Source organism: Mirounga angustirostris, unplaced genomic scaffold, assembly GCF_029215605.1.
Source record: "Mirounga angustirostris isolate CCGP_5_RB_7025 unplaced genomic scaffold, mMirAng1.0.hap1 SCAF_10, whole genome shotgun sequence".
In the NCBI taxonomy this organism is placed as follows: domain Eukaryota; kingdom Metazoa; phylum Chordata; class Mammalia; order Carnivora; family Phocidae; genus Mirounga; species Mirounga angustirostris.
Window position 1 is genome coordinate 4,042,585 of NW_026991718.1, and position 14,430 is coordinate 4,057,014.

Here is a 14,430-nt window from a genome sequence, read left to right on the forward strand (position 1 = left end):
GTTAAGAATTGCTGAATTGGAAGAACGTTTTTTCTAATGTATACATTTTTCCCTGTGTGATAAGTAAAGAATAAGTTAATTTTTTTTCATCTTTTAATTATGACATTTAATGGGAGCGTAGGAGGTGCGGGGATGGACATTGAGGAGGGCACGTGATGTGACGAGCAGTGGGTGTTGTATACAACTGATGAATCATTGAATTCTACCTCTGAAACTAATAAAACACTATATGTTAATCTAATGTAAATAAAATTAAATAAAATTAAAAAAATTAAAAAATAGAAGTGTAGGAAATTTTTTCTCTATTATTGAGTTTTACGAAAGTAACAACAATGAACAACCTCATTAATCATGGTATGGAGTAAATAATTTTATTTTATTTTATTTATTTTTTTAATTAATTTATTTTTTTAAAGATTTTATTTATTTATTTGAGAGAGAATGAGATAGAGAGAGAGAGCACGAGAGGGGGGAGGGTCAGAGAGAGAGGCAGACTCCCCGATGAGCAGGGAGCCCAACGCGGGACTCGATCCCGGGACTCCAGGATCATGACCTGAGCCGAAGGCAGTCGCTTAACCAACTGAGCCACCCAGGCGCCCTGGAGTAAACAATTTTAAAGTGGAAAAGTTACTCTACATTCATTTTGTTTTGTTCTTAGAATTAGACATTTTTATTGTGAATTATAATACACAGACAAAATCTCAAAGCATTAATGTACAGATTACTGAATTACTGTGAAGCTCTGCATTTGTCAATAGAAGAAACCAGGAGAAAATGCTTGTCAACATTTTATTACATTGATATGAAAGGAACCGAATCAGAGAAGTCTGCTTGTTTTTCGAAAGTAGGAAATCAGTTGTAAGTGGAAGCTATTTTCCCACTCCCTAGGAAGCAGAAAAGTTAATTTTCTCTTACTTATAAATGTTAACTTGTTTTTGAATTAAAATAGAGACACTTGGGTTCTGCTACAAGCTCTGTCCTTAACAGTTTCTTCTTAGAGAAGTCATTTGAGAAAACAGGCCAGCAGGAGTTCTTTGTATTATGTCTTAACGGTTATTTTTACTGTAAATTTAATGACTGTAATAGAAGTAACACTATAGAAAATTTAAGGAAGGGATGTGAAAAGATAATCTTTACTGTGATCTTTAGAAATATGGGAGTATTCTGGGTTTTTTTTTTTCTTTACATAGAAGAGTGATTCACAGATTTTTTAGTTTTATTGATTAATTTGACAGAGAGAGAGAGAGAGAGAGCACAAGCAGGGGGAGGGGTAGAGGGAGAGGGAGAAGCAGACTCCCCGCTGAGCAGGGAGCCCCATGCAGGACTAGATCCCAGGACCCCAGGATCATGACTTGAGCCGAAGGCAGACACTTAACTGACTGAGCCACCCAGTCGCCCCTATTTTGTTTATTTTAAAAAATAATTTTATTTTGTAAAGCTGATTTATACTGAGTGTAAAAAGATACTAAGCAGTTTCAAAAATACAAGAAAGTAAAATGGCTTCGGCACACACACAGGCAGGTGTAATTCAAGTAACCAGACCACTCTTGGTTGGTGAAGGGTGTTTATAGATTTTCACTGTTGTGCATCCACTTGTAGTTAGTTCTAAGACTATTTCCTGAGGGAACATACTGAGAACCTGGATTTCTGGGTGAAATAGCTTTTGTACCCATTGCTAAAATGCCTGGCAGAAAAGGTAACATCAGTTTGAGGATCTCCCTGCCTGTACAGAGTGCCTGTTCTCCCACCCTCCGTCGCCCAAGGTGTCCATCCCATTCTGATAATACTGCAAAGTCAGAAATAGCCCGAGAATACTGATTAAATACAGCTTGGTAAAAATCGTAGCTAACAGACAGTGCTTTCTGTTTGCCAGCTAGTGTCCTTAGTTCTTTACATTTACTACCTTCATACTCATGGCAGCCTTTGATGCAGGTACTCTTATTTATTTTACAGAAGAGGAAAATACTGATCAGTGGCATATGTAAGCTTTTAAGACTTATGTTGCAAAAGTACATTTATTTCTGGGGGAAGATGTTGCAAATATACCGTTAAGTGGGAAAGCAGTGAACATGCTGTAGAGTCGTGGGGGAAAAAATCTGGATGTGTACCAAAATGGTACAGGTAGTTTTGCTTGCTGTTTCTGTTTCAGGTGATTTTATTTGTTGATTTTTATATGCTTAGCTTCATTATTTTCTACGCAAGCACTGTAAGCTATCACCTCTGTTATTTGACAGAGGTGGAGTTCTGGAAGGTGGAGCCAATATAATAAAGAGAAAGAAGTGAATGTAATTATCAGATGGGGGGGACAGGCTGTCTTTATTTGCAGACGATAACGATTGTCTGCCTGAGAAACTCAGAATCCACTGGAAGATCATAAGAACTAATATGAGAGTTAAATAAGTTGGTGATGAAATAAATGTGCAAAATCAGTGGCTTTGAGGTTTAGCAGCAAAATCCAGTTAGGCACAATGGAAAACCATTCTTACAGCAACAAAAATTGTGAAATTCTGAGGGATAAACTTAATACCTACCTGAAGGAAATGACTGTTAAGGATCAAAAAGTTCGAGTAAGTAGGTGGCACCTGGGTGGCTCAGTCGTTGAATGTCTGCCTTCGGCTCAGGTCATAATCCCAGGGTCCTGGGATCGAGCCCCACATCGGGCTCCCTGCTGCGTGGGAAGCCTGCTTCTCCCTCTCCCACTCGCCCTGCTTGTGTTCCCTCTCTCGCTGTGTCTCTCCCTCTGTCAAATAAATAAACAAAATCTTTAAAAAAAAAAAAAAAAGTTCGAGTAAGTAAAGAGAACTAACATCCCACTGCACTGACACATGCTCTTAGAGTTCATTTTGAGGAGTAAAGGACTAAAAGGATGGGCATGAGAGGCCTCTGGGTTCCAAACTGGTGCGTCCGTGTGGTTATGGCTTGAGGCTTTAGGGGGCCTGAGAGCCTTGAGGGTGCCAACAGGTCACGGCCTAGATGGTGGGGCCTGGTCCCGAGGACCGGGAGACAGGAGGGACTGAAGTCAGCACTGTTGTCCTCCTCTGACTTGTCTGGTACCCTTTCCACCAGGGAGCATCGCTTGTGGTGCCGATCCTCTTCTTGGTTGCTGAGTGAGAAGCGTGTTCCAGATCTGTGGCCATAACCATTCATCATACTGTCTCTGTACTTTCCTAGGTTCTAGTCTCCATCTGAGGATTAGTCTTCTATTTTAGCTTGACATAGGCAGCTTTAAAAATGGAAATGGGCATAACCTGCCCAAATATAAACTCATTTCCTCTTAAGCAAAAGGGGATATTTTTGTAAATACCATACCTTGGCTTAATCAAAGTGAAAGATCGTGTCATACTGATCCTTTTCAGTTGGTTTTAGAGTTTTATAAACTTTTTTTTTTTAAAGATTTTATTTATTTATTTGAAAGAGAGAGAATGAGAGAGAGCACATGAGAGGGGGGAGGGTCAGAGGGAGAAGCAGACTCCCTGCCGAGCAGGGAGCCCGATGCAGGACTCGATCCAGGGACTCCAGGATCATGACTTGAGCAGAAGGCAGCCGCTTAACCAACTGAGCCACCCAGGCGCCCTATAAACTTTTTTTTTGTAGATACTTTGAGAGTATTTCTTACAGTTTTGAAGAAGATAATCTACAAACTTTTAAAAGCAGATTACATTTACATATAAAGCTTTTTATTTTGATTAAGAAAGTTTAGATACAAATACCTTTTATTTTTTATTTTTTTTAAAGATTTTATTTATTAGAGAGAGAGAGAGCATGTGCACAGCAGGGGCAACAGCAGAGGGAGAGGGAGAAGCAGACTTCCCACTGAGCAGGGAGCCTGATGTGAGACTCGATCCCAGGACCCTGGGGCCATGACCTGAGCCAAAGGCAGATACTTAACCAAATCAGCCACCAGGTACCCCTACAATTGCCTTTTAAACATAAGGCCAGATGTATGATTTTCCCCACTACAATTGAAGATTAATAATGAATTTTTACTTGGAAGGTTTGGCCATGTGTACATGGAACGTGAATGTTTTGCCTTTCAGGATAAACAGTTTACCAACAATCTCTGCTTTGAAATTTAATGGTGCCTTGACCATGGCAGTTGGAACATCCACAGGGCAGGTGAGTATCTCAGAGGCATGTATATATTGTGGGAAACATCCACATATCTGTTCACAGTGGGAACAGAAAATGGAGCATTGTTGTTTTGGCCAGAGTGGAGGGGTACTCTGGAATGCTGTATTCTTTTAGTACCTTGAGAAATTCTGATTCTGGCCATCTGGGTTAGTCTGAGAGGTTCTTGAGCTGGGGGTGTTATGCCTCAGGCATTCTCTTGGCTGTGGTTTAGAACAACATTTTCCAGAGTATGTGGAACAGAATTCTGTGGTCAGCTAAGTTTGGAAATCTGCCAGATTTCTACTCTTGGAGGATCACAGTGCTTTTAAATATATATTGAAGGCTCTGAGAATTCCTCTAGACAAGAAATGTATTTAAAAAGTATTTCCAAAATTTATTTGTCCTAGAAACCTTTTTTTTTTTTACTGAGCATCATTGACCACATGCGCAGTAGCATACGTTAGCAATGCTAGTCTGACAAGGATGGATTGAGTAGCTACAGAGGGTTACTTTCAACTCTTCTTTCTTCCCTTCTTTCCTTCAAGGCAGAATGCACACACTTGTAAGTTTGTTCTCCTCTAGAACAGGTCTGAGCGCCTACTTCCAGTGGAGTTTCTACTTCTGTCATTGTGGTCTGCAGAGGATCTTTTAGCAGGGACTGAGATCTAGCTTCTCCAGCCACTTGCCCCTAGTGACAGGGCTCAGAAGAAGCCCCCACTGCCCCCCACCCAACAGTCATGACCTTGCCACCACTCTCTGCTCAGATCTGCCAGATTCTCTTCATTACGCCTGTTATTCTTATTTCTGTCAGTTGCTCTGACAGTGCCTGGTACATAGTAGATCCTCAGTATGTATATTTGTTTTAGTTCACAAATGACACCCACTCTTACAGATTTTTCTTTTGGTTCCTTTCTTAGTGTAGCTCAGTCATTCTCAATCTTAGTGTGCCTAAAAATTACTCTCCGGTTAAGTTCATAAAACCATGTACTCTAAGGGTAATTTAAGAGATTTTTCTAGAGTGTTTTGCTGTCAGACTTTAGAATCTTTGTGCCCTGAGTAAGGTGTTCCTTATGCTCACAAAAAGGCAGTAAAACAAATGGCAGCCATTATTCTAAGTTTTCAAAGTTGCTTTTTAAGATAAAGTAATTTGTTTAAACAGAAATAATTTGTTTTCTTTCTTTTAGGTTTTATTATATGACCTTCGATCGGATAAACCATTGCTGGTTAAGGATCACCAGTATGGGCTGCCCATTAAGTCAGTCCATTTCCAGGATTCACTAGATTTGATTTTGTCTGCAGACTCGCGCATCATCAAAATGTGGAATAAGAACTCAGTATGTACTTTTTTGTTGCAGTTACTTATTAGTGTATTTTCCTAATGTTCCTTTTCTTTCTGTTGCCTTGTTTGAGTTATGTGGGCTTTTGAGAAAGAGTGGCCTAGTACCTATCTGAGAGCTTAGTTGGAAGTCATTTACTTCAGCAAAGGTAATATTCGTATGTAGATAAATAGTCAAGACTGCTTTCTTCCTGTGGAGAAGGTGGCCTGGTTTGCTAGAACTGGCATGCCTTTTTACATGTTCAGTTAGGAGGAGAGTAAACCACGTTTTAAAAACATTGCTCCGTGAGAACCTCCTAGATCCTGAGGCTCTCTCACAGCCTGGGGAAAGTTTTTATGAGCTACTAATTATCTTTCTATGTCAATGTTATTATGTATCTCGATTTCATACCTTTTAAAACCCATCTCAAATAATTTGGCTTCTAGGTATGACCCCTTTCAATAACTTCTTAGTGTTTTTCTTTTTTAAAAATTTTTTAAAAGATTTTTATTTATTTATTTGTCAGAGAAAGAGAGGGAGAGAGAGCACAAGCAGGGGGAGCAGCAGACTCCCCGCCGAGCAGGGAGCCCAACGTGGGACTTGATCCCAGGACTCTGGGATCATGACCTGAGCCGAAGGCAGACGTTTAACAACTGAGCCATCCAGGCATCCCTCTTAGTGTTTTTCTTAAAAACATTATTTTCTTAAGAATATTTGATGTGGGGCACTTGGGTGGCTCAGTCAGTTAAATGTGTGACTCTTGATTTCAGCTCAGGTCATGATCTCAAGGGTCGTGAGATTGAGCCCCGCATCGGGCTCCATGCTCATCAGGGCATCTGCTTTTCTCTCTCTCTCTCTCTCTCTCTCTCTCCCCCTCTGCCCCTCCCTCCCCTGCTCGTGTGTGCTCTCTTTCTCGCTCTCAAAAAAAAGAATATTTGATGTTCTTTCCCCTCAATTCCAAGTGTCATTTAAGAAGTAACAAAAGCCTGCATTTCTGGTTTTCATCTACCCTACGCTATTCATATTTTGTTTTAAAACTCTAAGGTATTTTGAGAGAGTGAAGATCATTTTGTCAACAAAATGGGAAAAACTCAGTATAGCAAGTGCTTTTTTTTTTTTTTAAGACTTTATGTAGAGAGAGAGAGAGTGCAAGTGGGGTGAGGGGCAGAGGGAGAGGGAGAGAGAAGCTGAAGCAGACTCCCTGTCGAGCGTGGAGCCCGACGCGGGGCTCGATCTCACAACCCTGAGATCATGACCTGAGCTGAAATCAAGAGTCAGACGCTTTAACTGACTGAGCCACCCAGGTGCCCCATACAGTAAATGCTTATAAGAGTTCTTTGTATTTAATTAATTACAAACGTCAGTGTCTTAGGTAGAAAGTGTTACTTCCTTTTTTTTTTTTTTTTAATTCATTTTGGAGGTGAGGTAGGGGGAAGGTCCAGCGGCCTGAGCGGTAGTTGCTGGGGAGCGAGCGTCAGTCTTTCCCGGGCCGTGTGTGCTCGGCACGGAGGTGCTGCCGCAGCCCCGTCACACTGGGCTATGTCCCAGAGTCCCTGGCTGCTTGGACCGTACCTTGTGTTTTTAATTTTCTTTTGGGTAACTCCCAGAGTACTGGCCTTTCATTGTTGTGTCTTGGATTAGAATTTGGCTGCAGCTTTTCGCTGAGCGTGCGGTAAGCGCCTTCCCCAGGCCCTGACTCTAGCCCACTGCTTCGCCACGTGCCACGCGCCCCTCTGATGGTGCGTTAATAAAGGCAGGAGCTGACCGGCTTTGTCAGCATCCGTTCTTGAAATTACGTTGCTGTAGTTGCTGCAGTGCGTTTTATTTTGGTGTTGTTGCTATAACTATATACGCCCTCAACCAACACCCAGATTGCTTGCTTTTGCTTGACTTGCTCTCCGTATTTACCTTTCTCATCACCTTTTCCCCTCCCGTCTTCTCTTCTGCCTGTTTTTTTTACTGTCCACTTTTTTAAAACACAGCACCTCTCTCCCCTACCTCCACATTGAATATAAAAGTGTCAGCCTTTCCTGTGTAACTAGCAAGTTGTGTGTTTACAGGATTTTGTTTTCTGAGTTATTTTCTACCCATGCTGTCCCTCGACCTTCCTCAGAGCTTTGTGATCTAGATGTGGCAGATCTCATCCTCATCTGACCCTGTTAACCATCTCCCATTCTCTGCTTTCTTTGAGTACAAGTTTAACCGGGCTGTGTCTTCCAGATTAGGAGAATTTTTCTAAGTTGATGTACAACTGTATCTTAAGCTTTACCCATTGCTGCTCTGGGAACATTATCTATGAAACTATGTATTTCCTTGGATAAGTCCCCTTTCCCCCATAGGCCCGTTTCTCCATCTCTGAAGGGAAAGCATTTGATAAATTGATAAAAGGAATTCTGTACCATTTTTGAAACTTAAATTCTGTGCTTTGAACTAGGTGATGTTATTTCTTGACATAGCAGTATATGGTTATATGGTTATGTCAGATCTCTGGTTTATTTTTTTTACTCAACATTGCTAAAAGTTGTCTTCCTTCAACTATTTTAATAATTCCTTTTTGCTTTTTCTTTTAGGGAAAAATATTTACTTCCTTGGAGCCAGAACATGACATTAACGATGTCTGCCTCTATCCCAACTCAGGTATGCAGTAGGTAGCGGTAGGCCATTCAGTGGGAGAAATCTAGGCTGTGCTTTATGGGGTTTTAAACTCATTTCATTTCTTCAGACGAGGTTTGGCTTGGTCAGGACAATTCTTGGATATTATATTTACTGGAAGAATCAAGTGCAGGAAGTGGTATGGATGATTCAGAAAATGGCAGTCTCAGTGACTCAGTCCTTAGCCAGCCTAGCTATTAGTAGAAACCAACAATACATAGGCAGGTGGCAGGTGAGATGCTATTTTAGTGTGCTCTTCACTCTTTTTATGTGATTAGTAATAGTGTGTGGAAATTGAGGTCAAGGATTTGGAGAAGGCTGGGATTGCCTGATATCCACAAGGCTCATGAAGCCATGGGTTTTGGTGTCTTCTATGTTGTATGCTATTCCGCTTGCATCATTTATTTCAAGACTTACGATACCTTCAAGACAAATCTGTGAAGAATTTTGGGGTACAAAAGTACAGAACAGTCCCCGCTGTCAAGCAGTGTTATATTCTGAGGATAGATGTACACAGATAATTTTAATAGAGGGATACAAGGCAAAGCAGGAAAAATTCTGTTATGTACAAACAGCACTTTGACAGCATGTTAGAGCGAGGGGTTTCAGCCAGCGCCACTGGGGAGATCGCAGAGGAGATGTTTGTCTGCATGTGTTTGGAGTGATGAGTGAGATTTGGTAGGTGGGGTGGGGAGATGAGATGATCCACGTGAGGGAGCAGTGTAGGAAGGGCAAGAAGGATAGGGTACAATAGGTACCATAGGGTACCATTCATGGGGCTTGTTTGGGAAAGGGGTGGAGCCTTATGTGCTCTGATGAGCCCTGGTGGCTCTTGCACGAACAAAGGCGGCAGAGGTCCGGGAATCACATGCTGAATGGTTTGGGCTCAGTCTGTAGTCAGGAGCTGTTCAGACTGCTTTCAGAAGACAGTTCTGTCCATCATGTAAAGAGTAGATTGGTGTGGAACTGAAATGAGTAGGAAGGGATACTCTGAGCCAATTGGGAACACAAGAGACTGAGCAAATTTAGAGAGAGAGAGAGAGATTGTTTTCTTGTTTAAACATTCGAACAGCAGGAGGGCTGTAGGTCAGTGACAGTGTCTAGCAGAGGGTCTCACACCTGACTGCTCATCGGTATCATCCAGGGAGGCTTTTTACAGATCCCTTGGCCGGATCCCCGATCCGGCTGACTAGAGTGTCTGCGGGGAGGGCCCAGAAGTGTGTGTGTGTGTGTGTGTGTGATGTGCTTGCCAAGTGCTCGGGAGGCCCTGCCCCGACCCACCGCCTTGCAGTGGGAGCCAGGTCTAGTGCATGGGACGAAGTGTGGTCTCGAGAGAAGCAGGTCTGCACTTACAGCGTTTGCAGACGTGTAAGCTGAGGTGGTTTCGGGAGAAGTGGGAGCGTGTGAGATCACCATGGGGAAGTGTGGAGAGCAGCACCTGAGTCCATTTAGAGGGGGAATGAGAAGCAAGAGCCAGCTGAGAAACCTAACAGGAACGGACAGGACACCAGTAAGGGAAGTGACAGTGTTTGAAGTAGGGCAGAAGCTACGGTGCGAGCGGGCGGGCGGGCGGGCGCTGCTCAGCGCGTGTGAGGGCCGCCGAGGTTGAGGCAGGAAGGAAGGAAGAAGTTCCTGTGCTCCTGTGCTGCTGGGCACGGTGATAACCACGTATCATTCGTCTTTCCAGAGCCCTGGGTAGTTAGTGGTGCACACGGGTTTTTCTTTCTTGTCTGTCTGCCAGTCTCTTCCATCTTAGGAAGGGGGGACCAGTTGGGTAATTGGGCTGGAGTTGGTCGCCCAGTGGGTGTGTGGCCGGGCCTCGGCTAGAGCCAGCCTTTCCTGGTTCTGGAGCCCTTGCCCTTTCTAGTTCCGTGCTGCTCTCCCAAGAAAGATGGGAAACTGCATTTTTGTGATCAGCTGTGTATCTGTGATCATTAAGAGGATTTCACGGCAGTAGCAGGGGTGAAGTCAAACTCTGACGGTTTCAGGAATAAACTGCAGATGAGGATGGTGGGGTCCCAGTTAGAGAGTCTTAGACGGTCTGAAATGGGGTCTGAGCTGCATGCGAAGGTGAGTAAAACCAGGTGGGATTGAAGTCGAAACAAGGGTGGTGAGCAGGTTTCGCTGGATTGAAGGGGAGAGTTTGAAGGGGCAGCTGGTGCTGAGAGCAGGAAGCCTTGTGGCTGCTTGTGGCCCCTGAGAACTGGCAGTGCACCTCATCTGGGCTGAGATGTGCTCTATATGTAGGATACCAGATTTCAAAGACATTGTACTGGTTGAAAAATAATGTGAAATAGGGGCGCCTGGGTGGCTCCATCAGTTAAGCCTCTGACTCTTGATTTCAGCTCAGGTCCTGATCTCAGGGTCGTGAGATCGAGCCCTGCATCTGGCTCCATGCTGGGCGTGGAGCCTGCTTAGGATTTTCTCTCTGCCTTTCCTTCTGTCCCTCCCTGGCCCTCCCCCTACTCGCGTGCATGTGCCTGTACACATGTGGGCTTGCTCTCTTTCTTAAAAAAAAAAAAAAAAAGTGAAATAGATCTTTAATTTTTTTATGTGAAAATATTTCAGACATACTGGGTTAATAAGATATATTAAAATTCATTTTACCTGTTTAAAAAAAATTTTTTTTAGGGCGCCTGGGTGGCTCAGTTGGTTAAGCGACTGCCTTCGGCTCAGGTCATGATCCTGGAGTCCCGGGATCGAGTCCCGCATCAGGCTCCCTGCTCAGCGGGGGGTCTGCTTCTCCCTCTGATGCTCCCCGCTTTCATGCTCTATCTCATTCTCTCTCAAATGAATAAATAAAATCTTTAAAAAAAAAAAATTTTTTTTTAAATGTGTCTACTAGAAAACATGAAATCCCACGTGTGCCTTGCATAGTATTCCTGTCGCACGGTGCCGGCCCAGACTTGGGGATCTTGCCCAGTGTAGGATGCTGCTGAGCTGCAAGATATTGAAGTTGGCTGCGGGCATGCCGCGTCCGTCTTGTTGGAGCAGGGACGTTCCTCTAGGAGTCCGCATACCGCCAGCCCACCTAATAACTCTAGTTCCTTAGTAGACATCCAGTCCATTCTCGCATTCCCCATTGTCCCCCAGATGGCTTTCATAGCCTGTTGTTTGGAACCAGGCTGTATTCAGGACTGTGTGTTACTTCGAGGTGTGGCCATGTTTAGTTTCTTTTAATTGTAACAGCTGTGTCCCCGACACCCGTCTTTTTTTTTTTTTTTTTTTTGGCCTTCTTCATGACATGGACTTTTCCAGGATCAGGTCGGTAGTCTCAGAGAATGTCCCTCACCCTGGATTTGTGTGGCTGGTTTTCATAATCCTTGGGTTAGGGAGATCACGAGGTCTTTTCATTCCAAAGTACACTTTTCTGAGAGGTAAAAATGTTAAGAGTGATGTTTTGGACAGAAGAGCGAGTTGACTGTCATATAACTTACAAGAAGTGAATCAAACACAAAAAATAGCCAAATAATTTATTTCCTGAGCTGGCAGGCACAGTAGGACAGGTAGCCCGGCTGCCGCCTTGGGGTTTGGATGTGAGCAGGCTTGATTCACGCACTTCGCTACTTTCCGTCGCTCTGCTCCTTTCCCTTTAACGCTGCTCTTGCTGCTTTGTGCTTAATCATCGTGAGCTTAATCATATTTTAGAAAAGCTAACACTTTCTTCTGTCTTTATCTTCTCACTTACTCATTTTGAAGTAATTAAAGCTGAATCACGATTACTGTTTTGTCCTGTTTCTCTAATACGGAGGTGGCTCAGAATATTGAGAAATGGTGCCGCTTTCCCTGCTCCTTCCTCCGTCCTGCTTGTGTTGCTCATTCCGCCTGGCTCCAGCGTCTCCGCTTTCTGCCCAGAAAGCCCAGATGGAGGCCGAGTGGTCCTGTCATGTACCCGTGTGGGCCTCAGCTGCCATCCAGCCTCCGGAGACTGCCTGCACTGGGAGGGGGAAGGCCACACGCTCCACGCCGACATGGGGGGGGTCCTCCTCTCGGGCGCGGTCCTGAACGCACAGGCTGTCTGCCCCGCACTGTTCACGGCCGTGACCGCTGCTGGCGTCTGGTGCGCGCATGTCTGAAGGACTGAGATCTTGTCTTTCCTTCATGTTGGAGTTTCCAACCCGTGGCAGCCCGATACTTTCCTAAACGTAATAAAAATGAATTACGAGGAAAAGACAATGTCACAAGGCTACACGGGTTTCTAAATTCTTCCCTTCTGTTCCTACGCTTCCCGCCGGGCTGGGGCCCAGTTTGCACACCGGCCCTGGGAGTGGACTCAGTAGCACTGGCAGAGAGCACCGTTTCGGATTTTGAACTCTGAGCCTCAGTGGATCCTTTAGCCCCTGCAGCACATGCAGGTGAGAATCGATGTGTGCACGCTTCCTGGGAGGGCCCTGCTATCCCATCCGATTCTCTGTGGCTGTCCCGTGAGGCCACACAGCACAATGGGTAGCACTCGCAACGGCGGATATCAGACTCAAGGTGGCGGGTTCTTCTGACTCTAGGCACTTTCAAAATTGGTAGTGTCATTGTTGAAATATAATAAGTAGGGCGCCTGGGTGGCTCAGTCGGTTAAGCGTCTGCCTTCGGATCGGGTCATGATCCCGGGGTCCTGGGATCGAGCCCTGCATCAGGCTCCCTGCTCAGCCGGGAGCTTGCTTCTCCCTCTCCCACTCCCCCTGCTTGTGCGCCTCTCCCCTCCCACCCCCCTGTCAAATAAATAAATCTTAAAAAAAAAAAAAGAAACTATAATAAGCATCACTATGAAGGAAACTGGGGAGGAAAAACCATTCATAATTCCACCATCTCTTCCCAAGTACTGTTACTGTTTCCACAAGAGAATTCTTGTATTCATCTTGTGTTCATATGTTTTTAGTCGTGGTCCTCATGCTACATGTACAGTTGTCTTTTGCTTTCCAGTTGACATTATATTAACATTTTTCTTCTTGTTGTATGGTGTTTATACTTGTACTTCTGAAATTTTTTATTATTTGCAAGAAGCCTTTTCATTTTTTCTTAGTTGTGATTGTGGTTGGAGAGTCCTGCGTTCCACGGGCTTTGGAATCGGTGGAATATCAGCTTCTCTCCTTCTTAGCTGTGTGGTGACCTTGAGCAAATCATCTAACTTTCTGAGGCCACACTGTTATCTGAAAGTAAAGTTCCTGGCACAGTGCCTCACACTCTTCTCCTCTCTTGCCTGTGATCATCTTAACTTCTGCTGAACTAACTTTTACTGATTTAATGGATTTAATTTTTTTCGGCTTTTTGTTCTTGGGCTTTGTGAGGTTGCCTGTTTTTCTTTCTCATTCATAATTGGTTTCAGTCCTGACCTTCCCCACTTTAGTTCGGTAGGAGGTCAGCTTGTGTCATTGTTTATATATGGTCAAGTGAGATCCTATTCCGTTGTGAAAACAGCCTGCTTTGTCTAGTCTGGGTTCTTTGGGGGTAATTAGATGAGAGGCTTCTCTCTGGTTTGTTGGGTTGGTGTGATTGCGTTTCCTTGCGGAATGTCATTGTTGAATGATCCGTGTTCAGAGTCGAGCCAGTGAAGCCAGGCTTAGAGAATATCTTTGGCAAGAACCTTTTTTTGGTTGTAATCTGTCTCCTCAGTCCCCACAACGACCTCTTTCATCGTGTCTAAAGAGTGTAGGAGAAGGTTTGCCTCTAAAATCCTCTAGCTTGTGACAGGGCACTCGGTCCCTTTGAACTTTTTTTTTTATCTGTAAAATGAGGATGTTGTTATTTCTTATTTCAGAGACTTGTTGCATGTTCACCAAGGTAATATCTGTGAAGGCGCTTAGTAAGTTGTAAAGAACTCCCCAGACGGTTGCTGATTTCAGTTGTATGGAAAGTGCGTCATTCTGGAACAGGGGCTGGGAAGACTGGCGCTGCTTCGGGAGGCTTGTGGGGAGGAGAAGGTTGCAGATGCGGCAGAGAGCAGAGAACAAAACTGGAACAGAATCATGGGGTCACTGGGTGCTGTTTGTCCTGTGGTTATGGGGATGCCTTCACCGAATGCCAGGAACTTTCCCCATACTTCAGTTCTGCTTTCCTAAAATGCGGATCTGTTTGTTGAGTCTGTTCAAATCCCCTTGCTAGTGAATTAGTTGGGTAGAGTAAGGGCTGTTAGATGCTGTATGGGTCTTGCCTGGTGTAGCTACAGCGATAGCGGTCCCCTTAAGTCCGTCGTTTTGTTTGCAATTCAGGTGTGAAGCTTAATGCAAACCTTAGGAACTACTTTGCTGTGACATTTTGTGGGAGTTGCTTTGCCTTGGTTCTTTGATTCCTGATTAACAGAAAGAAGCCTTTTTTTCTTAACTTCTTCATTATTATCATTATTATTATTATTATAAAT

The 14,430-nt window shown here is 44.0% G+C and overlaps 1 protein-coding gene across 4 annotated transcripts in view; it reads left to right on the forward strand.

Moving 5' to 3' along the window:
• NOL10 (nucleolar protein 10) overlaps positions 1–14,430 on the forward strand; it is a 96,281-nt gene that overhangs the window by 17,472 nt on the left and 64,379 nt on the right. For all 4 annotated transcript variants that reach the window (XR_010405392.1, XM_045884077.3, XM_045884078.3 and 1 more), the window contains 3 exons: positions 4,038–4,116; positions 5,295–5,444; positions 7,997–8,063. Coding sequence is in view for 3 of the 4 variants with exons in the window: in XM_045884077.3 (XP_045740033.1) it covers positions 4,038–4,116; positions 5,295–5,444; positions 7,997–8,063 (296 nt within the window). In the remaining variant the exon portion in view is untranslated. The remainder of the gene's footprint in view (positions 1–4,037; positions 4,117–5,294; positions 5,445–7,996; positions 8,064–14,430) is intronic.